Consider the following 25,224-nt stretch of genomic DNA (forward strand, 5'->3'; position numbering starts at 1 on the left):
GAAAATTGGAAATACTGGTTCAGCTTCTGCTTTCCAGCTTTCTCTGAGGAGTGGGAACGGCACCAAGTGTTTCGGCTTCTATGTTACTGTCCCTGCTTCAGAACAAACTGAGAGCAGAAGCTGAGCGACAGACACATTAGAGCTAGCTTGTGGAAATCCTTCTCTAGTAAAGGCTTCCTTTTCCTTGTAGCATCAAGGCTGCTAAAGGATAAGTCCATCATTAAGACTCCTAAGACTCAAAACTCTGGCTCTCTAGAGCAGCCTGTTTGATTCCAGTTGCCGCTTGGACCATTTAATGTGCCCTGGGCTGGGTCTTGACTCTGTTGTGTCTCCAGGAGGTGGCCAGTGAAAAGCACCAGCTGAGAGGGATGCAGAAAAGCCTGGAGGGTGCCTGGAGGTCTGGGAGCAGGATGGGTGTGGAAGAGAGCGGGGGCCGGGGAGGGGAGGTGCAGGGCAAGAAGCTCGAGAGGATGAGGAGGAAGGACAGTTTTTGGTGGTGCGACAGAGCAGAAGGTGCACGAGGGGCAGGACTCCCTGTCACCAGAGCTGTTTAATTGTGTGAAGACTGATGGCAGATCGCAGTGGGAGTGAGTTTGATGCTCAGCCTCCTGCTCTGCGTGGTTGCCTGCAAGGAATTTAGCCTGTGTCCTGTCCCCGCTCTGAGAAAAGTGAGCCAGGCCAATCCTTAAATGCCTGCTGGAGCAGAGACAGGACACGGCAAGGCTCCCGCCTGCCTGGGGAAGTAATCAGAGCGCTGAACTGGAGACCTGTGCTCTCACATGCAAGGAAATGGAGTGTCCTTGCCTGCTGCTGTTTCCAAAACCCTTGGCTTGTCTCTGCCACACTTCATCCTGCTCAGTCGAAGTTGTAATAAAGGCAAAAAGCAAAGAACATGGCAAAGATCTGAAATGACAGGAGCGGGGGGAGCAGGTTAGTCCCCCACTGCAGGGCTGCGCTCGCACCTTGCTGCGGCTGCTTGCTAAAATCTAAGAGCCCAAAGACTAAAGAACTGCTGTCCTCTGCTCCTGGTTTAATCAGGTGGCGGCTGTGCCCCCTCAAGGGGCCGCATGCCAGCTGTCCTGACACCATGGGGGAGGAGGCCCCTGTCAGCTTCCTGGGGTCTGCAGAGAGCTTGCTGAGCAACACACACACCCCCCCCCAGGGCCTGTGGGAGCAAAATATCCCCCCACACCCAGTCCTTTAACCTCGCTCATCTGCAGCGGGAGGTTGGCTTTATACCCCGAGACAAGACCCACTGTATGTGTACCCGCTTTCTGGGTGTGATTGTGACAGCTAGAGGCTTGGGGGGGTCCAGTCTGAGCCCATTTGTTGGTCCCTTCACCCACAGAGCACCCTCCCGGCAAAAAGAGAGCTCGTGAGAGGTGACCCGCTGCCTGCCCTGTCCCTTCCCATCTGCCCTGTCCCCTCCAGCCCCACTCAGTACCTCAATGCCCAGCACGGCCAAGCTGCAAGTCCCAGGGACAGAGATGTACTTCTGCAGGGTCCTGCCAAAGGTGGAGAAGCAGCCCTGGGGGCAGAGGGATGATGGAGGGGATCCCTTGTGCTCCCCACGGCTGCAGGGAGCTCAGGGCGAGACTGGGGGGAGGGCACCGTGGTGGAGCTGGATGAGCTGGGGACTTGGGGAGTCACTGGGCTGCAGAACCACGGGCAGGCAGCGTCCCAGGCTCCTGTCCCCAATGCTCGGGGGCAGAGGGTGCTGCAGCCCTGCTGCCACAAGCCTGGGAAGTGCTGGGGAAGCCGGGGACAGGACAGGGACCTGGCAGGGTCGTGTCCTACCTGCTCATGGATATAGCCGGGGCTCCTCTCCCGGCACTGCTCCCAGCCCAGCAGCTCGCCCGCTTGCAGGAGCCCATCCCGGGCGCAGCATGCCTGCGGCCAGGGCGTCCCTGGGTGCAGCTCCTGGAAGAGGGAGCCATTCTCAAAGTCTTCAGGTCCTAAAACGCCACAACAAGAGAACTGAAACAGAAGGGAAATGCCATCAACACACTGTCAAAATGGGGGGGACATTGCATAGGGAGGTGATGGAGGGAGGGGGAACAGCTCAGCATGCAGCTCAGTGTCTGTCCGGGGTGCACGAGCCCCTCGCCTGCGTTCAGGGTCACAGTCAGCAGGTCCTGTGGATGCTCCACACCCCCCCACAGCCCACCAGGAGCCTCCCAGCTGCTCACCGTGACCATGAGCGTGTTCCAGGCAGTGGAGAAGACCTCAGGACCCTCGTCCCCACGGTAGTTACTCCGCAGCTCAGACAGGAAAAGCTCCGGCCGGATCTGCGGGATGGGTGCCGCCTGTGAGCACTGGGGGACCGGTAGCAGGGACAGGGCTGTGGGGGCTGTGCACCCACCCTAAACCCCCCCCCCCAGAGCCATGCTGGCCAGGGCACCCTCTCTCTTTGAGGGGACGGGGGGACCCACTCATGGGACCCACCCACATGGTTTTGGGCTTGCATCGGGGTGCTGGTGATGAAGGTGAGGGTGAGAAAGGACATCCCTGCACCAGTCCCAGTCCTCTGGGGGACTCAGAGCTGTGACCCATGGCAAGACAGAGGGAGGAGAGGGGCTGGCCATGCCGGGCATGGCGTCAGGGCATGGGGATGGTACCTGTTTCCAGTGCACCAGGAAGAGAACACCCCCAACGAGCTGTGTGATGAAGACAAGGCTCACGAGGATGAAGAACTGAAAGGCAGTGGGATGAAGGAGTCAGAGACCAGCCCGACCCTGTGGGCAGCTTGCTCCAGCTATTCCTCCCCTCCTCTGGGGCCAGCCCTGCCCATGCCCTGCGCCCCTGAGACCAGGGGACACAGGGGACGAGTGCGCAGCTCCTGGGGACAGATGCCACATCTCCGAGCACCATGGCTGCAAGGCAGAGGGTTAAAAACAAGCACCAGCTGCCAGGGTCTGGGGATGCCAAAGAAATTGTGGTGTCATGCTCAGAATGGGGTTTCTAGCCTTCGCCATTGCGGGGGGGAGCTTGGAAATGCCATTTGGGACAAGCCAGCAGCCTCAGAGAGAAGTGACCCTGCTCGGTGGCTTTATAAAATCCTCTGGGCTCTAAATTGAAAGAGTCACAAAGTGGGGACTGGGTTGGGGGGGGCTGTTGAGAGCTGACAGGGACAGGATGGGGAACACCGGGCTTCTGGCTCCGCCAGGGACACCCCACATCCCCCAACACCCTCCATCCCCCGGCTCCTTGCATCCTGCGAGCTCCTGCACCCCGCAGCCCCCTGCCCGCCCAGCTTCCCACATCCCACAGCTGCCTTCCCACCCATCTCCCCCCACTCACCACCAGCAGCAGCGGCCGGCTCCGGCGCAGGGCCCCGCAGCACCCCAGGAAGCCCAGCAGCGAGAGGGCGATGCCCACGGCCAGCAGCAGGTAGGCACCCACGCTCAGCACAGGCTTGGCAGCCACGATGTCCTGGAAACCAGCCGGGTCCACGGCCACCCAGACCCCCACGCCCACCAGGCACGTTCCCCCAGCCTGTGGGACACGTCGCAGTTATGGGGTGCAGGGACCATCCCCAGCCACCCCACGGGGACGGGGGATGCTCTAACCTCTGCTGGGGTCCCCTCCCTTGGACTGGTGTCACCCACCCTCTTGAGCCAGACAGAGACATCACGGCCCGGGGCCGGGACCCCTCCACCCCTCCAGCCCGCCGGGCCCAGGCGGACTCACAAACACCAGCACGTTGAAGATGAACATCAGGTACTTCATGCAGCTCAAGACACCCATGGGGACGCCGGAGCGGGGGACACAGCAGCGTTCGTCCCTGCAGAGGGGAGAGCAGAGCCCTGGCCACAGCCAGCCCCAACCTCTCCTGGACCACCTGGTTCCGGCGGGACACGGGGCTGCCCCCATCCAGCAAGCAGCCCCCCAAAATCCATCTCCCATCCCCCACCATCTCCCGCTGCACCCCCAAAAAGCCCCAAACCCTGTGTCCCCTCCAAACCCCACCACCACTCACCCCGCGGGTGACCCAGGCGCCTCCGACCTGCCCTGGCACCGGCAGTGCCTATTTAACGCCGGGAAGGTTGGAAGATCCCCCCATCCCCTTCCCGGTTGAGCAGCCCCCGAGAAATCCCTTCCAGCGGCAGGTGCATGAATGATTGATGGGGAACAGGATCCGCCATTGTGCCGGGCAGAGGGGAGTCTCCGGCCCCGGCTGTCGTTAGCAGAGGTAATTAAATCTCCGGGCAGGGAAAGACGAGCCGGACCCGACAGGCCGAGGGCGACCTCGGCCATCAATTATTGCTGCCAACATTTGCTCTCCGGGGCTGTTGGCATCTGGGGAAGCCCGAGACGGCCTTCCGTGGGGACCTGCATGCGTGCGGGCAGGGTGGGGCCAAGGTGGCTGACGGCCACTGGGGACAGAGGGACAGGGACGGATGGACGGACGGACAGCTGGGTCCGTCCTCTCTGGCCTGGGTGCCCCTCAGGGCCGCACTGCCCTGGTCATGGGGCCATGACCACTATAATTGTGGCGAGTGAATCAAGCGCTCAAGCTCTCTGTGCAAGATTCCCTTTATTTCACAAAAGAATCCAACTTATATATGTTTCAACAAAGATCTAGAAAGTACTAACGGCACACAGCCAATACTACTAACACAGGAGGGCACATCTGGCCCAGCTGGGATGTTTGCCAGTCCTCAGAGCAGTTAAAGATAAAAACATTCCATAGACATACTAGTGACTGTCTTCAGCCGCATCTTCCCAGGCCTACACAAGGCCATCCTCCAACCTGACCCTGTGAAACGAGTTCTTCAAGGGCTTGGCAAACATGCGGCGCAACAAATTCTAACGGTCATTCTTGAAAACAAATGCCAGGTGTTCCGAGCTGCTCCCACAATAACCACAGGCCTAAGGGCGGCGCGGGCCCGGCCCTCGCTCCGCGGGGGTCGGCCCCCCCCTCCCCGCTACGGCCGCGGGGTGCGGAACCCGCCGGCTCTCCCCGGTCTGACCGGGCCCGCCCGCCGCCATCACGGGACTCCCGGAGGTGGCGCTCCCGGCGCCGCGCGGCGCCCCGCCCCTAGGGGGCAGCCGAGCGCCCGGCCAGCGAGACGCGCGGCCGGGCTAGAGCGCCTCCCGCCGGCACGTCAGGTGGGCGATTCGCCCAATCGCAGCGCCCGGCAGCCAGCGGGGCGCGGGGCGGGGGGGGAGGGAAGAGAGACAGACAGCGGCTGCGACCAATCAGAGAGCGAGGCCCGCGCGGCGCCCTCCATTCCGTCCCGGGGGTGTCGTCGTCGCCGCGCGGGGCGGGGTTTCGCGACCGGAAGCGGCCCGTTCCCTCAGCGTCGCTTCCGGTGCCGCCGCCGCCGCCGCCCAGCGCGGGATGTAGCGGCCGGTGAGTGCGGGTGGGACGGGACGGGGGTGTCCGAGCGCTGCCCCCTTCCCCCTTCCCCCGGCGGGTGGCGGCGGCGGCCTTAGCCCCGGCCCCGGCCCCTCCGGTGCCCCGGGGCGGGGGGCCGGGTCAGCCTGTGCCAGCCCCCGGGGAGGGCCCGGCCTAGGGCGGCCGTCGGTTCCCGGTGACTCTCTTCTTCCTCCCTCCCTCCCTCCCCAGCGCGGCGGCACAAGGACGCGGAGGGACCTGCACCGGCTGCCCTCGGCCACCAGGACCGACCCCGCCGCCCCCATGGCGTCCCGCAAAGCCTCCGCCGCCGGGCAGGGCAACGGGCTGGCCGCCGCCGGCCGGGAGAGGGCCCACCTGGAGCTGGCCGAGCTGGGGCCGCTTCTGGAGGAGAAGGGGGACCAAGGAGCCGCCGGTTCGGCCAGTGTAAGACCTTCATCCACCCCTCCCTCCCCGAGCGGGCAGGCGGCGAGCGGGCCCCCGGCTGGGGTGGCTGCCGCGGCTGGCTCTGCTCCTCCGTGCTTAGCCTCTCTGCTCCGTCCTTGCGGATTAACCTAGGAATTTGCCCGTTATCCCATTAGTGGCTTGAAGGATGCAGGCCGGCCGGGTGCGTTTTGCAGAGTCCCGAGTTTAGTCGTTGTTTTCTGTCAGTGCAGAGATGTTTCGTTACCCGAACACTGACGGTCTGGCTGGTCTGCACCCTGAGCTGGCCCAGAAACTTATCCTGTCGTGCAGGCGTGGATCTGTGATAGCCCTCGTGCAGAGACATCAGCTGAGATGCGCTGTGTCTGCATGCCAGCGCTGCTGCTTGGAGGGAACGGGGTGTTCTCAGTCACCTAGCTGTTCCGTGGCCCTTGGGGCTGGAAACCACCTTCCCAAACCTGCTAATGGAAAAGGAGAAGAGAGGGAGTTGAGCCGGGACAGGCAGAGTGTTCCCAGCCCGGGAGGGTGCTGGGGCAGCACTGCCTCCGTTCTGTGTTGGGCTGCCAGTAGGGGTGGAGGGCCAGGTTTCCTGGCTGGGCCAAGTGGCTGTTCCAGCCTTGGTTGTAGGGGTGAAAACCCCCCACAGTAATCCTACCATTCAACAAGAATAAATCTGGGATTAGCCTGCCTGAGATGGTTAAGACAGTAGCGTGTTGCATAAGCGGTGGTGACCGGCAGGTGCTGCCTGTCCCCTCGGGAAGGGATGACGCCCCAGGTGCTCTCAGAAGGGACTCGCCACTCTCCGCACGCTGTTCCTCCCGTGGGCAGGGATGATTTCCTCCCGGCGTTTCTGCCTCTAGGCTGAAGACCCACCATGCCCAGCGGCCCGTGAGGAAGAGGAGGAGGTGGTCCGTGTGCTGACTCTGCCTCTGCAGGCTCATCATGCCATGGAGAAGATGGAAGAGTTTGTGTATAAGGTACAGGAGCATGTGGCGATCCCCCAGTCCTGATTTTGGAGAATGAGTGAAGCCTGGATGCCCCAAGCCCAGGGCTTGGGGTGGGGGGCAGGGACTGGGATGCGTTGCTCTTTTCTGGGTAAAGCTCCCGGGACTCCGTGCGGCTCTGCCGGCAGTCTGCTCTGGCTCTACTCCCAGCAGCGTCTCCCAGGAGCGGAGTGGGAAGGGGATGGCAGTGGATCGGAAGTGCTGGTGGGGGGTGGTGGTTGTGCCCAGCCATGCCGGACGAGCAGCAACCTGAGGAGCAGCCTCAGTGTCTCTGCAGTCCTCTAACAGGGACCGGGAGCACCAAGCACCGTTGCTGGTTTCACCCAGTGCCTGCACTCATGGTCAGTGCGGTTTGGTAAGCTGTGGCATCGGCTGAGGGCCAGCCCAGTTCTGTTGCCAGCCAGGGCTGTCTCTTCCCTGACCAAAATGGGAGCTCCCCACTGCAGAGAACAGCCGCTTCAGGTGCGGAAGGGTTAAACCTGAGGGTGCGAATCCCCTCTGACTCACTGAGCACAGGGAGCGCTCTGCAGGATGTGCGTGGCTTAAGGGGTCCTACAGGGTGCTGATGTTGCCAACGCTGAACTTTCTCTCCCCAAAGAGCCTTACGGTGCCTTTTCAGCCCTGGCTGGGCTTGTTCCGAGTGTGATTTTAGGCTCCCGGGGTGAGCAAACCTGAACCTTTGGGCTGGCTCGATGCTCTGGGGGCCACCAGCACAGCTTGGTGTGTTGCAGGTGTGGGAAGGGCGCTGGCGCGTGATTCCTTACGATGTGCTGCCTGACTGGCTGAAGGACAACGATTACCTCCTGCACGGCCACAGGCCTCCCATGCCGTCCTTTCGAGCCTGCTTCAAGAGCATCTTCCGAATACACACTGAGACGGGCAACATCTGGACGCACTTGCTAGGTGACTGAGGGGGGTTGGTAGCCCTTGGGCTGAAGGTGGGCTTGGCCCCCATGCACAGGGCGGCCTTTTACAGCCAGGACTTGCTCAGTCCTGGGGTCCTCTCCGTGCCCAGGACCCCCCTGTGAGGATTGCGTACCCATGCCTGATCCTGTGCATGCAGGCAGCTCTGTCACAAGGTGCCCGAGAGCTCCTGGAGCTCTTTGCTTGAAGGGAGACCAGACCACAGTGGGGCCCCAGCGCTGGGTTCAGCGACCGTTTGTGGCTTTGCCGACGCTCTGCAAGAGTGGGATGGAGAAATGTGTCCTGGGCAAAACAGGAAAGCCTCAGAGCGCTTTCCTCTGAAACCCAGGGATGGTCAGTGGCTTTTCACCCTGCGCCTGACCGTTCCCTTGTCCCCAGCTCCGCTCATCTGCGGTAACAACAGCCTCAGCTAACGGCCCGCTTCCAGGCCAGCCCCAGGTGCGACTGAGCACCTCCAGGTGCGCTGCAAGCAGGATATGTCCAGGGCCTGCCTTGCAGAGCACAGTCAGGGCTGTGTTGCTCCTGGCTCTTTGCTGAATTCGTTCACTTTCCTTCAGACTGACTGCCCATTTGGTGTGTTCCCTGCAGGTTTTGTTTTGTTCCTCTGCCTGGGGATCCTGACCATGCTGCGGCCCAACATGTATTTCATGGCTCCTCTGCAGGAGAAGGTGGTATTCGGCATGTTCTTCCTGGGAGCAGTGCTGTGCCTCAGCTTCTCCTGGCTTTTCCACACTGTCTACTGTCACTCAGAGAAAGTCTCGCGGACTTTTTCGAAGTGAGTCAGCACAAGCGGGGTTGTGTGGTCTCATAGGAGGTTTTGAGTTCTCACAGCGCTTCCTCTTGGAAAGTGCCGCATTCCCAAATGTTTTATCCTTGGGGGAAGGGAGCATTCACTGAATCCAGCGTGGAGCTGAGAGGGAACCACAGCTGGGTCCTGGAGGGCTCTGCCCTGTGCCTGAGAATCTTAAATCTGCCAGCTCAAATGCCTTCAGGTGGATGATAAAGACAGGGACCCTGGGAACCTGCAGCTCCTGAGGGAACAGCCTTTGTGACCCTCGTAGCAGTGAAGGGAGGAGGGGTCTTGGTCTCACTGGGCAGCCATGGGACACCGCAGTTTGGCAGTTTCCAGCTTACTGGATGCTTTCAAACACTCTGATTTGGATCCAGTTTGGACTGAAACCAAATTGAAAGAAAACAAGCAGGATTCCTGGCAAAGTGGAAAGGCTGGGCAGTGGCCAGTGCCTCTCCCCGAGGTCAGTGTGCAGGCTGCTCTTAGAGTTAAGCTCACATCAGCCTTCGTGGCACAGAAAGAGCAGTGGCAAGGCTTTCAAATAAGATCTTGCTCACGCAAGTCTGTCAAAGGCATTTACTTGGGTGCTGCTTGCTGGGAAATCCCGCCAATCCCCTTTGTACAAACCCCAGAGATCCTGTGGGATCGTGTCTGCAGAACAAACTGTGCTACTACACCCTCAGCAGAAATGTCCTTGCATACCGGGGAAGGCACTTGCCACGGCTGCCATGCCAGTGGGAGTAACGCAAGCAGGTGTGTTTCAGTGGTGAAATGGTTCCTGGATCGATAGATAAAAAGCACTTTACAGTGGAGGATAATAGTCAAATCCGTAATGCACAAGGACTCATGCCCGCCGTGTCCTGTCGTGGTGGTTCAAGTGCATGGCCCCTCTCGTCTCCAGCCAGCTCCTGTTTATCCCCTGCGCTCCTGCTGAGCTCTGCTGGCATCCCCAGAAGCCGCGTACGTGCCCAGGCCCTTTCTCCTGTCCCATATTGCATTGATGAGACCTGAGTGCAGCCCTCCTCCCCTCTCTGGACACGCAGCTTCACCCGTGGGGCTGTGGCTGCCTGTCTGGCCGTGGTGACTCCAGTTGGGTGCAGACAGGCTGGAGGGTACTGACACACCGTTACCAAGAGGATGCAAGGAGGTGGGGTGGATTTGGGGGCTCACCTGTGACTCTCTGTCCTTGCACCCTGACTGCAGGTTGGATTATTCAGGAATTGCACTGCTGATCATGGGGAGCTTTGTCCCATGGCTCTATTACTCATTCTACTGCTCCCCGCAGCCAAGACTCATCTACCTCTCCATCGTTTGTGTCTTGGGCATCTCTGCCATCATCGTTGCTCAGTGGGACCGGTTCGCCACCCCCAAGCACAGGCAGACAAGAGCAGGTAGGAGTTCTCCCTCCTCACCCCAAGTCCCCAGCCCCGGGAGGGAGCTCGGGAGGGTTTCAGGGATGGACTTTGGGAAGATCCCGTGGTGGGATGACTCTTCCCATTTGGGAAGAGCTTTCAGCATCTGCAGAATTCATTCCCCCAGAGCACCACACTGCCCTGCAGCAGCTTCTGGCAGGGAGAGGTCTTCCTCCTCTCACTGTGCTGGGGATTTAGATCCTCTGCTGAGCAGGGCCTGAGCTCTGCCTGGCACTCAGCAAGCTTGAGGTTTGGAGCAGACAGCCAGCATTTAAAAATAGCCCTCTAAGTGGTGGCTGGGTGGTCTGGGGCTGTGCCGCGTGAAGCCGCCTTCTCCGGGAAGCAGTTTGGCAGCGTGAACCTGCAGCTCAGGCAGAGGAGGAAGAGGTTCCCTCATCATCTGTCCCCTGCCAGTTACACGCTGGCACGTACCTGCCTTCCTGGAGGCTGCGGGGTGAGGCTGCCTCCAGCCTGCTCCACGTGCATACCCCACGTTGCCCCCGCTGCAGCCTCTGCAGATTAAATCTGCCTCACTGAGCACCGCTGAACGTGGAGAAGCACCTCTGCCCACCGTCACCTCCCAGGGGGTCTCCTGCAGCAAAATGTCTATCGCAGCAGCATCTAGCTACCCTATGAGAGATGATGCTGAGCTGGAGGCCGGGCAGCACCACTGGCGCGTGACCCACGAGACCCCCTCAGAATTGGGCAGGGGACAGCGTGGGACTGTCAGCCCCACCGCTCCCCCACGGCAGCACTGGTGTTGGTGTGCTGGCAGAGGTCCCAGCTGCCGGCTCCTGGAGAGGGCTGCTGTCCTCCCCAGCTGTGAAGCAAGATCCTGCTGCGACTACAAGCCGCAGCCTCTCTGGGCTGGTGTCTCACTGTGATGCCGTTTTCTCTCTGCCAAACTAATTAGATGCCAGAGCTGAAAATTTCAGCCCCGCTAATTAGCACCTTCCCATTGAGCTTCAAGCAGCTTCACTGAACAAATAACTTTGGCAAAACTTCTCTTCGAAGGGATGGCTGGGATGGCTGCATTCCTCGTGCTCGTGAGGCTTCGGTGCAATCCGAAGGGCTGGCACCTTCCAAAAGGGCTGTTCCCATAGCCAGGAGCAGGAGCTGCCGCAGCTCTGTGGCTGTACAGAGAACGCATGTCTGCATGGCGAGCTCTGCCCAGTGAGCACTGGGGATCAGCAGTGGTTTTGATGAGGATGTAGAGTTGTAGATCCCTCATGTTGTGAAGGATAGATGCTGTGGGGGTTGGGTAATCCAGAACTGAGTGAGGAAAAGCTGCTGGTGCCTCAAGGAGCTTCCGTTTGCGCAGGATGAGGGTGTAAGGGGAGCTGGTGGGGAGCAGCAGTACCCTGTCCCTGCTGCCCTCCCATTTGCTGATCTCTCCTTTCCACCGCAGGCGTCTTTCTGGGGCTGGGGCTGAGTGGCGTGGTGCCCACCATGCACTTCACCATCGCCGAAGGGTTTGTAAAAGCCACCACCGTTGGCCAGATGGGCTGGTTCTTCCTCATGGCCGTGATGTACATCACGGGTGCGGGGCTGTACGCCGCCCGCATACCCGAGCGCTTCTTCCCGGGCAAGTTTGACATCTGGGTGAGTGTGGGGATGAGGTGGTGAGCAGGGTGCTTCGGGGGAGGCGGTGATTGAGGGCAGTGAGCTCTGAGATGAGGAGAAGGTGGCTGGGGATGTCCTGGTGTAGCCCAGTGCACGTGAGGGCAGCCAGACCTTGAATGGCTGCTGCGAGCAGGCAGGGCAGGCTAAAGTACAGGGTGGAAAATGCTACCTGGGAGCAACGAGGGGGAAAGAGCGGAGCTCAGAGGACAGTCCTGGGGCAGTGCAGAAGCAGCGAGGAGGTGTTCCCGGTGTTGCTTTTGTCCCCTTTGGTCTGGTCTAAAGGGCTTTTTGGCTTCCCTTCAGTTTCAGTCGCATCAGATCTTTCACGTGCTCGTGGTGGCTGCGGCCTTTGTCCACTTCTACGGGGTGTCGAACCTGCAGGAGTTTCGCTACGGACTCGAAGGGGGGTGCACAGACGACTCTCTCCTCTGAGAGAACCTGATTTTAGTACAAGCTTCCTAAGTGCTTTTTAAACTCTGTCTTTGCTAAAATCAAAGGAAGACTCAAAATGGTTTGGGGTTGTTGGTTTTGTTTTTTGTTTGTTTTTTTTTTAAGAAAAAAAAAAAAAGAAACAGAAAAATTCTTCAGCAAAGTTGTTGACCAAATCCTCACCCCCTTCCCCGCGCACTTCACTGGGGCTGAGGGGAGGTGCTGCGGCCTCGCCTCCTCCAGTGTTTTACCTGCACCAGGGTCCTCCGACCTTCCCAGGCATGCTGATTTCTGAAAGCAAAGGGTGCGGGTACCCCGCTCCCGGCACAGCCGAGCACCCCCTTCCTGAGCTCACCGCCGGAACGAGCAGAGTCACGCACTACCAGGCCGAGGGCCAGAGATTTTTGCATATCCCTTGCAGCAGAGCCGCCTTGCTGGGGGCAGCTCTGTGGCCCCCAGTGCTGCTGCCCAGGGAACGGGCACAGATTTATGTAATTTAAGTTTTAATTGTCTTTGTTTGTTTGTTTGTTTGTTTTCCTTGACAAAGTAATGTAAACATAAATGAGAGAATATTTAATATTTAATACTAAGCTTTAAAAAGACTTGCTGCCACCGCAGTGTACTCGGCTCCCTCGCTGTCTGTGGTAGTAAAGGAAGGACAGTGTTTTAGGGGAATGTAGAGCTGCTGTAGCTGATTGAAATAAAAAGGTCAATAGTTCAGTGTTGTGCTGGTGGTGTCTGTCTCGTTTTTTGGGGTGGGTGTAGAGAGGAAGCTGCTCAGGGTCTGGGCTGCTTTCGGGGAGAGGGCTCTGAGCACCCCCCAGGAGCATGTCCCCTCAAAGGCTGAGCAGCAGAAGCAGCTGTGAGGGGCAGCGGGATCCCTCCTGCCATGGCAGCGAGTCCGGACAGCCCCAACAGCTGAAATAAAACACAGGAAACTCCTGGGTGTTGTGCCAATGACAGAGGAGGAAACCCTTCCCTGGCTGGGCAATATGCTGCTGGGCAGGGGGGCCTGCTGACTTCCCTCCTGTGATCGGCACAACAAAGGGCTCTCAGCCGGTCAGAAAAGATGCTGCAGCCCAGCTGGTGTGGGGGAGGGAAGGATGACAGACACCCTAAATCAGAGGCTTCTCAAAGTATGCAAGAGTGACCGTCCAGCACAGACGGTCAAGGGGGATTAGAGGGGAAGAGCTGATCTGAGTAAAACTCAGCTCAGGCAGCCAAAGCCCGTTCCCTTACAGAGGAGCAAGGGAGGAGGGCCTGGCAGGGCCACCACAGACGGTCACCGGTGGCACGTGTCCCAGCTATCCCCGGCAGGTCACTGCTGCAGGGAAAGGTTGTGTGGTGGTCCTTTTTTGAGCTGTTTGGATGTGGCCCAGCTTTGGGGACAGTGAAGGCAGGGCCTGGATGGAGCCCCCAGGGCATGGAGTAGCAGGTTCCCCTACTGCAGATCAACCTACAACAGGTCCTGCGCACCCCCGTGTCCCACCCTAGCCAGAGTCTGCGCCCAGACAAAGCAGTGGTGGGAAAGGTCACCCAAGTGCTCCAGCCTGCTGCTTAAATAGGGGCAGATGACTCAGCTGAGTCCTCTCCCCTCCCAGCAAACCCCTAAGGACAACTCAGCAGTGCGAGAGCCAGGACAGAGAATGAAATCCTCAAGCTGCACGCAGATTTGAACAACGGCCGAGTGCTCTAATCCTACATAAAGAGCACGGGAAAACATCTAGCGATTAACACACAGATTTGGATACACGGGGGAGGCTCCACAGAGGATGAGAGCTGAGCTTGGTTCTCTCTCAAAGACCAGAGACTCACCCACTCTGTGGCTGGGGAGCACTGGCTGAGTGACACAAATCCAGAAAATTGTCTTTCACGTTTGCCCAAGGAACCAGGTAAGCAGCAAAGCAAGACGGGCCTTCATGCACACACACACAGTGCTTTTGTGCTTAGGGTTTTGAAAATGACACACCAGCAGCAACTATATGAAACAGTAAGGCACCAGAGACACAAGCCCCAGCAGTCCTGGGGACAGGCCTAGGACAGCAGGCCCACCCACCCCAGCAGGCCTAGGACAGGCCAGGGTGTGGAAACAGGAAAATGTCACTTTTACAGGATGACAGGACATAGGAGATGGTCAGGATCCCGCACGTGCATGCATGCTTTGTACAATCCTAATTCACCCATTTGTCAACCATTACTGTGACCGTTTCAGTGTTATTTTCATCCTCTCCTCCTACTACATGGGTCTGACTTAGTTTCCTGAGTGAGTGCAGAGATCGAGCTCCTTCCCAGGCAGGAGAAAAGGCATGAAGCGGCTCAGATAATATTACTCAAGTCTTTTTGAATACAGATGTTCTATCAGGAACTGCCAGCAAGCAATAGTATTAACTAACAACAGAAAACGTCACTGGATATGATTTTTTAACTGCTGACAAGAGGGAACATGCCTCCACAACTGGAGTTCAAGAATAAAAACATGGAGCAGATGTTTCAAATCATGTTTAGGACTGGATCTGAGGTGAAAAGGCAAAAGGCTGCACTGGCAGCAGGCATGCAGGTGCAATGCTTCACCCTCCAGCCCCACAGGCCTACACGTTTTCTGTTGGGGACTCCTACACACGTCTCACTGCACTGTTCTAGGAGGGGAAGCTGTCTGTGGTGTTCCCCTGCTGCGAAAGCCACAGCAAGCAGCAGCAGAGGTGAAGAATTAGTTTGCTGCCACCTCTTCCTAAAAGGGGCTCAAAGCCTTGTGGGTTTAGAGGAAGGCAGAGGTATGCTGCAGCCTGCGGATCCACAAAAGGCAGATTCTGCTTTAGCCGAAGAACTTAGGCTGCACTTAGGCAGTAGCATAGAAAACAAAGAACAGCAGTGAAATATATATTTTGCTGGAAGTAATTTTCACTGGCTTGCACATTCTCCAGTAATATTCGCTTTAGGAGTGGAAAACTGTGTGGAGATGAACTCTTTTCCTTAAGCTGAAATATGTGTAGCAACCTAAGTCCGATGGGGAAGAGGCTAAATTCCAGCTGCGTTCACTGTGGATGGTCAATGCCACATCCCAGGGAAGACTCCAAAGACTTTCACTTCAGTCCATGTCCAAAGGATGACAAGACTCCATTTGGTCCTTGTCTTAAATCTCCATGTATTCTATCAGACATGTATTAACATTACAACAATGGACTCTATAATGAATAAATAGATTTGTCATCTTCTAAAAGTTCTCCTGTGCAGCTTTACACTGACAAGTGCTGAAGGTCCTCTTGGCATGGTTTGTGTAAGAGACTACCATTGGTGTAAAGACATACCGCATCTTGGTCCTCCAGCATTTTAAATTACAGCTCAGGTACAACGTGAACTAGGAGAATGAGGATAATCACTGGTATTGTCTGTAGTCGCCAAACGGAGAGGGCTGCAACTGGGAGGGGTCATCTGAAAACTGAGGGCCTGTGAACAAGGCAAGAGAAAAAAGGCAAATAATAAATACTAAAAGACAAGAGATTCTTGTCACTAACAGCACAAAACACAATCACAGTGTTTTTGTTTGTATAAATCCCTCTTAAAATTAAGCCAATAACAAGACTTTACATTTTTTTTTTTCATTCAAAAAAAGTTCAAGAGCTTTACACATTGACAAGAGCCTCAGCCCAATAAGGACCATATTTTTATCTCTTTTACTAACAGGGAAATGAATCAGAGCAGTGAGAGGGAAGGAAATATTTTCAGTCACCTAAAGGAGCTGGAAACCTATGCCTTATTGCCCTTCAGTTGAACTTAGCCACTCTGTAAAGGTTTAGCCACGGTAACTTGCCCGACAATAAAGCAAGCCAGTGAAATGGAACAAGTCATTGTGGAGTCAGCTTCCCAACTCCTCTTACTGACGTTCTGCTGGAGGGAAGCAATACCTTTACTCTATGCCAATTCTAGAGAGAATAAACTGTAATGGACAGATGATACCCTTTCTCTAAAGCAGATTAATTTTAAAATGTCTTTGGATTAAGAACAGAAATTGTTATAATTTAGATTGAACAAAGAACATCCATGAACAAACCTGAGAGAGGAAGCCTCTCAGGAATTAGTGGCTTGCTACTAATCCTTTCAACACTCGTGCTCTTGTCTGTATTCCACCCAAAATAAGGTGGGGCGATAGAGGTATTTTTGCACAGGCAGGTATTTACACAAGTGGTTACCGAGTCGGCTAACTGACACCTCAGCTTGTGTTTTACTTAGAAAAAAAACAAAGGGATGTATTTTTTGAAGCAGTTTAGAAAAATAACACCACCACCACCCCTCTTGGAAATCTTTTATCTCTACCTGCCTGCTGATCTTTATCACCTCATTTAAACCAGGGTTACCTACACATTTGCACACAGACCATAGCTAGCCTGCCGGCATCATCCCTCTTGCCCAAAACTTGCTGCTTGCTGTTCCCCCAAACCGGTCGTGTCACCCACCACTGACTCAAATACTGCTGCCACCACCTGACAGGTTGTGTGGCTGCATCAGGGGACCGGGCAGAAGACAGGGACAGCAGGGACGTCCCTGCTTTCAGCCATGCAGTCTCCAGTCACCCAGTGGGAAGGAGCTGATGATGCTCTTGTGTCAGCAGCAACGTGCGGCTCCTCCCTGACTTTCTGCAGCCTTACAAGCTGGCAACTGGCAGAGTAGATTTACTCTGTGATAAGACCGATGACTGGAAGAGGTACATTAGTAAAGACTGCACTATAAAAGCCTTGCGATACCATAGTCTGATGGCTCCTTACCGTTTGAAAACTGTGTGGAGGCAAATCTTGTTAACAGAATACCAGCTCCTTCAATTAAAGCTAGGAGAATTCCTCCCATCGCAGCAGATCCGACCATGGCAACAGGTCCATCTAAAAATAAAAAGCACAAAACAACACTTTTTACTTCTTTGATGCATTACTTTGCATATTATAGCTCTCTTTCTTTAGTTATAATCTCTCCTATAAGCAGACTCAGAAGCAGTAATTTTGCATCCATTAAGCCTCATTAGCATCACCAACAAAAGGATAATTACTGGGCAACTCCCCCCCTCTTCCTCAAGGAAACAAAGGAACACCGGTAATGTCTGAGAACATAATTATTACTTTCATAAGCACAGGACAAAAGTTTCAGATTATCTTTCAATTTCTCTGAGAAAGTAAATTCCAGTGTGGGTATCACAGACTGTTGCTTCACTGTAACAATAAGAACTGTACATTTAGAATACAGAAGTTTTTCAATTCCGTTTTGCTCAGTTTCTTACTTCTTGCAGCTAATATGGCTCCAGTCAGGGCTCCGCTTGTGATTGAATTCCAGGGATCTTCTTTCCCTCTCATTCTGACCATACTGCAGTCAATCATGGAGAAGAGACCTCCCCAGACAGCAAAGCTACCTGTTAAAAAATTAACAAAAAACAGTTTAGAGAAAGCAGACAAGCCAGCCATGGTGCACCCATATAATCATGAGATGGTCTAGTATGAGTGTGCTTGCTTTCAGACATGGAAGTATACTCAAACCCACAAAGAAGCAAACATAACTTAAAATCAATACTGTGAAAAATTCTCAACTTGCCAGGTGACACACATATTGCACATGCACGTACATACACATACATTCTATACATACTACTCTCACTAATTTATATTTAATGACAGGAAGCTTATCAAATAGTGATTATAATGGAACTTCCATCCTAATAAAGCCAGATTAGCTCAGGGAACTTTCAGACTTTTCACTTGTTAAACACATTTCCTCATAGAGAATGATGCAGAGTAATTTCGTACCTTATCCTAATCCTGCTTCTGACATCTCAGAAGATCGGTGCTGGTCGGTATTGTATGGCAGATGCAAAGAGACTGCGACAGTTTTCAGAATGCAAATTCTGAAGTTTTTTAACAATAATGTGTATTATAAATGAAAAGAAATGTTGATCTCCAGACTCATTTTGGGAAAACTACTATTTAGAGTAAGTTCAGCCCTCCTTAATTTGAGGTGTCTTAACACCTTATACCAACTTAATAAAAAACAGGAGGTGGGATTCCTCTCTGCACAGCCACTACAGGCTGCAGCCATAAAGCCTTTTCAGTCTGTGGCACCGATTTCTTTAAGTAGTTCTGCTGCAGTTGATGTTTCCGTGCTCAACACCACCCTCCCATTTTCTCCTTCTGTAATGCATTAATTCAATTTGCCTGTCAGAATGGCATAATGGCACAGCACAGTGCGTGACCACAGTGTGACCTTTAAGAGGTCACGACGTCATTTTGACTCAAGCTGCAGTTTTGTGATTTTTAGACTTCTACGTACAAAATTCACTTCATAGAAATGACTGAAATTTACCTAGCTGACCTCAGGGGAACAGTCTGAAATCCTACCCAAACCCACCCATCCACTTCATTGTTTCTCCAAGCTTGATTATTTTCATGAGTCAGTTTTGCTTATTTTAAAACCCTGGGCACAATGCACAGGCCCCCAGGCAGCTCTGCACAGAGCTGGTTAAAGTATGACAAAATTATTAACCCTGGCTTATCACTCCATGAACACAAGCTCGCTTCCTCCACACTTAAACTAATTCTGGATGCACCAGAACCGTATTTACTCATTGCTTGGACCAACAAACCCTGCTGCAACACAGCTGGCCCACAGCATAGGTGTCACTGCACTCGTACCACATTATATTCCCAAACTCGGTTATCTACCAACAGCCAACTGACTGCAACAACAATACAAAATTAATTACCTCCCAGTTGTGGAGCTCTTGTTTTAATAGCTGTCAAACTTCCCCGCAGCCGGTGGTTTACACCCTACAATAAAAGAGAAACAGTTAAAATAAGAGTGAAGTCTTACAGCCAATCTGACTGTATATAGCAAAAACTTGCCACAGGCCCAACATATTTCTAAGCTCCCTCAACAGCTGTGATCAGGAGCTGACAGAAACTGCATTTTACACATACTTTAGTATTTATTACTCCCTTATAATAGACCTGTCAGCTACAGAAATGAATTACAGCCATCAGGCATTAAATAATTTGAGTTCAAAGTTTGTTTTGAGTGGCCTAGTGGGGATTGAGACATTTAAAGGAACACTTTTAGCAAGATAAGCATATTTATTTTGCACATATATCATTTCTTTGCTCCTATCTGATGCCCGGTCACTTGACACAGTTTGCACACAGGATACCAGTGGAGCAAACAGCAGCATCAGGTGCAGGTAACCGCAGGGAGCAGACTCTGTCCATGGAGAACAGGGAAATCTACGCAGAGGAAGACTGCCACAGTGCCGCGTTAGAGGAAAACTGCATGCTGTTATATTACAATTCCATCAGTAGTCTATCTATTCTAGTACAACCACCTCAAACCTGTCGCAGATGCCCACAGACCAGGAGCACTGTGCTCGGCTGGCAGCAGCAATCTCACTAGCTGTCCCACATTTAGTCATTCCTGCTGGTCAGGTGGAACATTTAGCCCTTGTCTCATCAGCTCAGTCTCTGTAGCTAAGAGAAGCAAGCAATTCAGCTTCTAAGTGTAGTGCTGAGCCTTCCAGAGCCTAACACTAAGCATGTCATCCAGGAGCCCACAGAAGTATGACTAGATATTTTCCTACACTTTAAGAAGATTTAAAGAACATACACCCAAGTTATATTTTCAATAAAAGCACTCAGAAGTGTGGACAATAAGTCTTAAGCAAAATTAAGCATGTAGTTAAGCATATAATCCTTTTCAAGTTAAGTGTCTGCAGGATCTGACTAGTTTGGAAACAGTTATTTACAAAACTTACCTCAAACTGATGGCTTATTAAGAAATTTTAGGCAAACAAATTGCCACATAGTAACACCAAAATGCACTCAAAAAAACCCCCTTTTATATGGAGCCAGAGAAATGTTTTAAAGCAAAGTAGAAATTGGATCTTATTTTATCAAATGTGTCTACAACAGGTTTATAGTCAAAATTTTGCAGTAGAAATCCTGAAAGTGAAAACTGACTTGCATCAGCTAAACTTCAACTTTCATGTTTACGCACACGTCTGCATTTAAACAAAACCTGACTATCAAAAAAATTCAGCTAATAAAAAATGCTAATAATTAAAAAAGAGATTAATTAAAGAAAATAATACCCCCTAATATAAATCTGAAGGAGAAAAAGATTATTCCTTTGAGTCTTTGCATTTCTTAAAAGAAAGGGAGAAGGGGTAGGCCAGAAGAGGAAGAACAGCCCAGGCTTCACAGCTTTACGTGCGGACAGAACCAAAGGCTGATCAGATCAGCTGAGACAGTTATATTCTGCTGCACCCTCCACTTCCCCATCCTGAGGGAGTTGTCCCTCAGTGAGGGAGGGCAGCCAGCTGCCAGCATTCCACTGCTGCCATCAGATCAAACAGCGGGAAGCAGAACTTTTACCCAGAAAGATGAAGGACCCATGTGGAACCTGAGCCGTTCACCAGATGTACCCTCCTGGTTTGGAGTAATGACATGCAGGCCATTAACCAGTCCCACTCACTGCACAGGGACTTCTTCTCCTTTACCTTCGGCTGACCAGATTAACTGTTGATGGCCAGAGAAAGGAGGACCGCACTCTGAATGCACTCTCAAATGACTTTACTTACCACTGGGGAATTTCTGAACCCCTTGATAGCTTGGAAAATGCCACCTCCTATTGCTCCCATCGTGAAAGCACCTCCGCAGTCATCTACTATCCTCCAGGGACTATAAAGAAAAACAAAGATGAAAATACTAAATTCCATCATGTTCAACTGTAATGGATCCACCACTCATGCCCTGAGTGCATTCACATTGGAAATTCACCGTCAAAACATGTGTCACAGTATCCAAAACTGGCATGAAAATCAAGCCTGCCAGCTGTATTGTCTCACATCCAGCTTGCTGCGCAGACATCAACAAAACACACACACAAGTAATATTACAGCAAAACAAATTCAACCTTTGCCAACAGTCTACCAACCCGTCTCCCTAGAGTGGTAAGCATCAAATTATACAGAAGAATTGCCTGAACTCCTCACACAAGGCAGAGAAATGTATTTCCATCATGGAAAACTTCTGCAGAATTCCAGCTCTGTCCTACTTATGTAGCATAAATAGCTTTAAATTTACTGTTGTCGTTCTTGTCTTGACCTACAGAAAACTTGGGTGGCAAATTCCATGAGACTCATTTCACAGCTGGCACAAAACACCACTTTCCTGAATTACTCATGCTTTTCATTAGTTCTGATTATTGAAATGAGAGACTTCAAAGTCATCTTTTGTTAAACTGGAAAGATTTTTCCTGATGCATCCAGGTTCTTTGAAGTTCATTCAAACAAAACACAGATCTAGTCAGAGGTCCAGAAGGCCACGATTCCTGCCTCCAACAATACAGCACATCGAATGTTTCCACCCAGTGAGCAAAAGCTTTGCAACAGAAAGAGCACCTTCCTCACAGCAAACACTTTCAACACCAGTGAGATAAGCTTTAATTTGGGGTTCAAAACCGCTGCCAAGCACTAGAGCCTTGTAACTCTCTGCCACTAAACTGAACTCCTAAACCAGGTGAGCACTAACCTGCTATTAACTTCTGTTGCCACTGCTGGTAATTTCAAACCATAAAATAACAAAGTTATTTTCGTTCTTTCATCTTATATCAAAATCTTACAGCTGAAGCCAAGCTTCAGATGATTATAGCTCCTGCACTGGTAACAATCACCAAACCTAGCAAAAAACAGACTACAGCAACATGCAGGGTCACAAAACTGAACACTATGGCAAGCTCAGTGTTCACATTAGCAAATCACAGATATAAGCATCGATGTGCATTTCTGATTTCACTCTGAATTTCACGTTTCTGTTCTTGAGGATTCCCTACAGCTTCCAGCTCCTGCACTTGAGAATACATCTTCATTGATCCGTTTTGAATCTGCCACTTTTCTACTTTCACAGAATATGCTAATGCTCTTCTGCTGTAAGGAGTGAAAAACATCATCGCTTTTCCCCAGACCCCTCGCTGTACCACATATTTTGTCACGAGGTGGTGGTTTTTTTCCTTCCTGAAAAAAAAACGTCTAAAATTTGCAGTCCCTCCTCCTACATGTTCTCCCAGGCTCCTCACTTTCATGACCTACTTCTGAATCTCTCCCTACCTCCGCAGACGCTTTAATGAGAGAGTGCAGCCAGCTCTGCACACCTTCTAACCAAAGGTAAATTGTTGTTTGCACACATGGCATTGTTCGCTTTCTTTGCTTTTGCATCTTGGCATCGCCTGGTTGTTCCAAACACACCAGAACCCTACCCAAATGTCACCACCGATCTTCCCCAGTGACAGCGACATCCAGGTCCCAAACCCGCACTGATTCAGAAAACAGCGGGAGGATTGTACATTATCCCACCATGCATCACCCTTCTTTTTTACTGCCCTACCTGTAACATGCTTTCATCTCATACTCCTTACAAATCCCCTCTAGCTTTGACTAAATTAAATAATTTAGCACCACTTCACATTTTATTTTCCTTCCCCTATTTCCTACATTTAATGATCAGGAAAAGGTTATAGGCACACTGTTGTCAGAGATGCCAAGATGAAAAGCGACTAAGTCTTTCTTCTCAGGGTTTTTTTTGTTGTTTTGTTCTTCTCCATGTCTCCTGTCCAGATTTTGATCTACTCTGTTATGAATAAAACATCTCATCACAACTCTCTTCCTTCGTTAACTTGCTAACAATGATCCTGTTAAAAGGCTTTCTAGAAATCTAAATAGATTATGTAAAGTGGTCTTCCTTTACCCACAAGGTCAAAGAATTCCAATTTAGCAAGTCATGACTGTTCTTTACAGAAGCTTCGTTAATTAGACCCCAATCACAGAATGCTTTCCTAGATTTTTTTCCATCTTTAACCCTGCTTCAGATGTCAAGCTCATTAGCTGTTACCTTTGGGGTTCTTAATTTTCCTTTTAAACCACCCTCTAAGCCTCTGCAGAAGCAGCTTTTAAATGAGTAAACGTCTTTGATACCAGCACAGCCATTTCGTATGTCAGCTCCTTTGAACTCCCGAATAGACACCGTGTGCATCTGAAAGCCGACACAAAACACCCCACAGTCCCTGGCAGTGCTTGACCTCAGCAGAGGAAAGAATTGGCAGAGAATAAAAGAGATTATTCCATTATTAATTTGGCATTTACCTACGAGCTTAATGTGACTGTTAATTGTTTCCCTGACTTTAAGGGGAGCCCTCACACTAGGGAAATGAGGTGCTCACTGCTACATGCAAGATAAGGTCAGATCCCTACTCCCGATAGCAACCGAGATCACTTAGGGATATGGAGAGCAGAGGCCAGGACTTCAGGGCAGCAACATACCGGCTCAACTGACAGGAGAGGCTGAGGATACCCCACAATTCAGATACACACCCAGAGGGAGCTGTGGTGCCTTACAGCACTGTTTGGCGTGATAAAAAGAGGAGAGGGTGGCAGGGCCAGCGAGGCGAGGAAAGCCGGCGGGCGCCAGGCCAGCTCTGCCTGCCCATTAGCCAAGACCCTCGCTTAGAGGCGAATCGTCTGCCTCCAAGCTCCATGGCTGCCTGCAGCTCTCCTAACGGCCGATGAACCACGAGAGTCAGAGGCCACTGCGTTTTAAATAAACAAAGCTGCTTTTTCTCAGCGCCAGCCTGACACCAGCTCTCCTGCAGGAGCAGCACTTCATCCTCGTTGCCGAACCATCGTGACATACCAGCCTGAACAGCCTGACCTCTGCCTTCCCCGTCAGCCGTTCCGGCCGCTCCCAGCACAGATGAGACTATGCAACAATCCATGATCCACGCTTCTAACAAAGACGACTGCGATGGAAATTACAGCAAGGTTCTACGGTGTCACCTTCCAGTGAGGTCACACCGCTCCCAGAAACAGCGGTTCCCAGGGGGCTGAAGCCCCCCGCCCCACATTGCTGGGGGGGTGGGGAGAGATAAGGGGGTGACCAGCAGCAAAATGGGACAAAACAGTGTGGGGCCCCCGACAGCCCCCCTACAGCTTAGCAGCAAAAAGTCCCTATTGCATGACCCTGCTGAAGGGAGAATGAGATTACCTGCAGCCCCCAGCAATCAATAAATAAATACAATTTATTTTGCTAATGTCCCAAACTTTGTGCTGTAGAAAGATGGAGCTGATGTTTATGGAGAAACTTAAAACGTGGCAGCAGAGCAACCTGCAAAGCTTCTGGAAAAGCCTCGTGAACAGTCACCAGTCTCTATTTGCAGAGGCGGGCAGCACACTGCATACTTAATCCTGTGCCTAGGCTTTCATTTAAATGGTTTGTTACTACAAATAAAACCTTTAAGTTGCAACCAGCGAGGCTGTGACGGTTTACAGAGACACTGCCGAAACACGATGGGATTCAGATGCTGCCAGTTCGGCGGTAAGGCTGCCTGCGCGGCCTGGCCGGTGAGCTCCCGCCTCACGGAACCGGGGGAAGGAAGGAGACGGGCAGAGTCACCGGGCGCTGGGGGGGGGCCCTGAGGGGGCGAACCGCCGCCCCACCAGGGAGCCTCTGCCCAGGGGCTGCAGCCTACAGAGGCCCAGGCCCGGCGCAGGCCTCAGGGCCTAGCCGTCACGCCGGTACCTTCCCCGCCCCCGCCTCAGGGAGGCCCCGCCGAGCTCGCTAACCGGCGAGGCTTTGGCTACCCAGGCCCCAAGTCACCGGCAGCCCCAGCCGGGCCTCCGCGGCCGCTGCCCTCAGCCCGGCCTCCCCCTCAGAGGGGCCCCGCCGAGGTCAACCCACTCCCCCCCCACCGGGGAGCGGCCCCGGGGAGCGCGCGCCCGGCCCGGCCCGGCCCAGCCCGGCCCGCTCCCGCTCCCGCTCCCGCTCCCCCCCCCCCCCCCGCCGGAGCCCACGGCCGCCGCGCGCGCGGGCCGCTCACCAGGGCTCACGCGCGTACTCCTCCATCTTCGCAGGCGCCACCGCCTTCGCCCGCCTTCTCCCCCCGCGCGATTGGCTCGCCGCCCCCGGCGCCTGCCAATGGGGACGGAGGGCGGGACTAGGCGGTGGGGAGGGAGGCGTGCGCGGAGCTGTCTGCGCGTGCGCCGTGACTCCTTCGCCCCGCCCCGCCAGGGGCTGAGTGGCAGCGGTTCCGCGGGGCGGCCGTCCCGGGGCAGGGCCCGCCTCGTCTGCTGGGCCCGGCGGCCCCGCTCCTGCCGTCCTCGTCCTCGGGCACTGCGGTCTGCGCCTGTCCCTGGGGAGGGGGAGAGGGCGCTTCGAGGGGGCCCTCTGGGAGCTGGCTGTGGGTGCCCCT

The 25,224-nt window shown here is 53.5% G+C and overlaps 3 protein-coding genes across 6 annotated transcripts; 1 reads left to right on the forward strand and 2 right to left on the reverse strand.

Moving 5' to 3' along the window:
* Window positions 1-56: 56 nt before the first annotated feature.
* Window positions 57-6,101, reverse strand: LOC128154441 (tetraspanin-18-like). 4 transcript variants are annotated; one of them, XM_052815108.1, is made up of 8 exons: window positions 6,030-6,101; window positions 3,691-3,784; window positions 3,301-3,495; window positions 2,619-2,693; window positions 2,190-2,288; window positions 1,798-1,955; window positions 1,445-1,528; window positions 57-903 (listed from the first exon to the last, which is right to left on the reverse strand). In XM_052815108.1, the coding sequence occupies exons 2-8, from the start codon at window positions 3,745-3,747 to the stop codon at window positions 747-749; spliced, it is 825 nt and encodes a 274-aa protein (XP_052671068.1). In that variant the 5' UTR covers window positions 3,748-3,784; window positions 6,030-6,101; the 3' UTR covers window positions 57-746. The 4 variants fall into 4 exon arrangements, with proteins under 4 accessions (XP_052671068.1, XP_052671067.1, XP_052671065.1 ...); XM_052815107.1 differs by lacking the exon at window positions 6,030-6,101 and adding an exon at window positions 3,980-4,146; XM_052815105.1 differs by lacking the exon at window positions 6,030-6,101 and having other exon boundaries at window positions 3,691-3,903.
* On the forward strand, window positions 5,224-12,688 carry ADIPOR1 (adiponectin receptor 1). The gene is made up of 8 exons (XM_052815104.1): window positions 5,224-5,356; window positions 5,573-5,785; window positions 6,643-6,759; window positions 7,518-7,689; window positions 8,299-8,485; window positions 9,704-9,891; window positions 11,321-11,514; window positions 11,839-12,688. The coding sequence occupies exons 2-8, from the start codon at window positions 5,645-5,647 to the stop codon at window positions 11,965-11,967; spliced, it is 1,128 nt and encodes a 375-aa protein (XP_052671064.1). The 5' UTR covers window positions 5,224-5,356; window positions 5,573-5,644; the 3' UTR covers window positions 11,968-12,688.
* Window positions 12,689-14,285: 1,597 nt separating this feature from the next.
* TIMM17A (translocase of inner mitochondrial membrane 17A) lies at window positions 14,286-24,956 on the reverse strand. Its single transcript, XM_052815580.1, has 6 exons — window positions 24,853-24,956; window positions 20,564-20,663; window positions 18,701-18,764; window positions 17,228-17,356; window positions 16,725-16,835; window positions 14,286-15,408 (listed from the first exon to the last, which is right to left on the reverse strand). Exons 1-6 carry the CDS (start codon window positions 24,876-24,878, stop codon window positions 15,338-15,340), a joined length of 501 nt encoding a protein of 166 aa, XP_052671540.1. The 5' UTR covers window positions 24,879-24,956; the 3' UTR covers window positions 14,286-15,337.
* Between the last annotated feature and the right edge of the window lie 268 nt (window positions 24,957-25,224).

This window comes from Harpia harpyja, chromosome 19 (genome assembly GCF_026419915.1).
Source record: "Harpia harpyja isolate bHarHar1 chromosome 19, bHarHar1 primary haplotype, whole genome shotgun sequence".
Taxonomy (NCBI): domain Eukaryota; kingdom Metazoa; phylum Chordata; class Aves; order Accipitriformes; family Accipitridae; genus Harpia; species Harpia harpyja.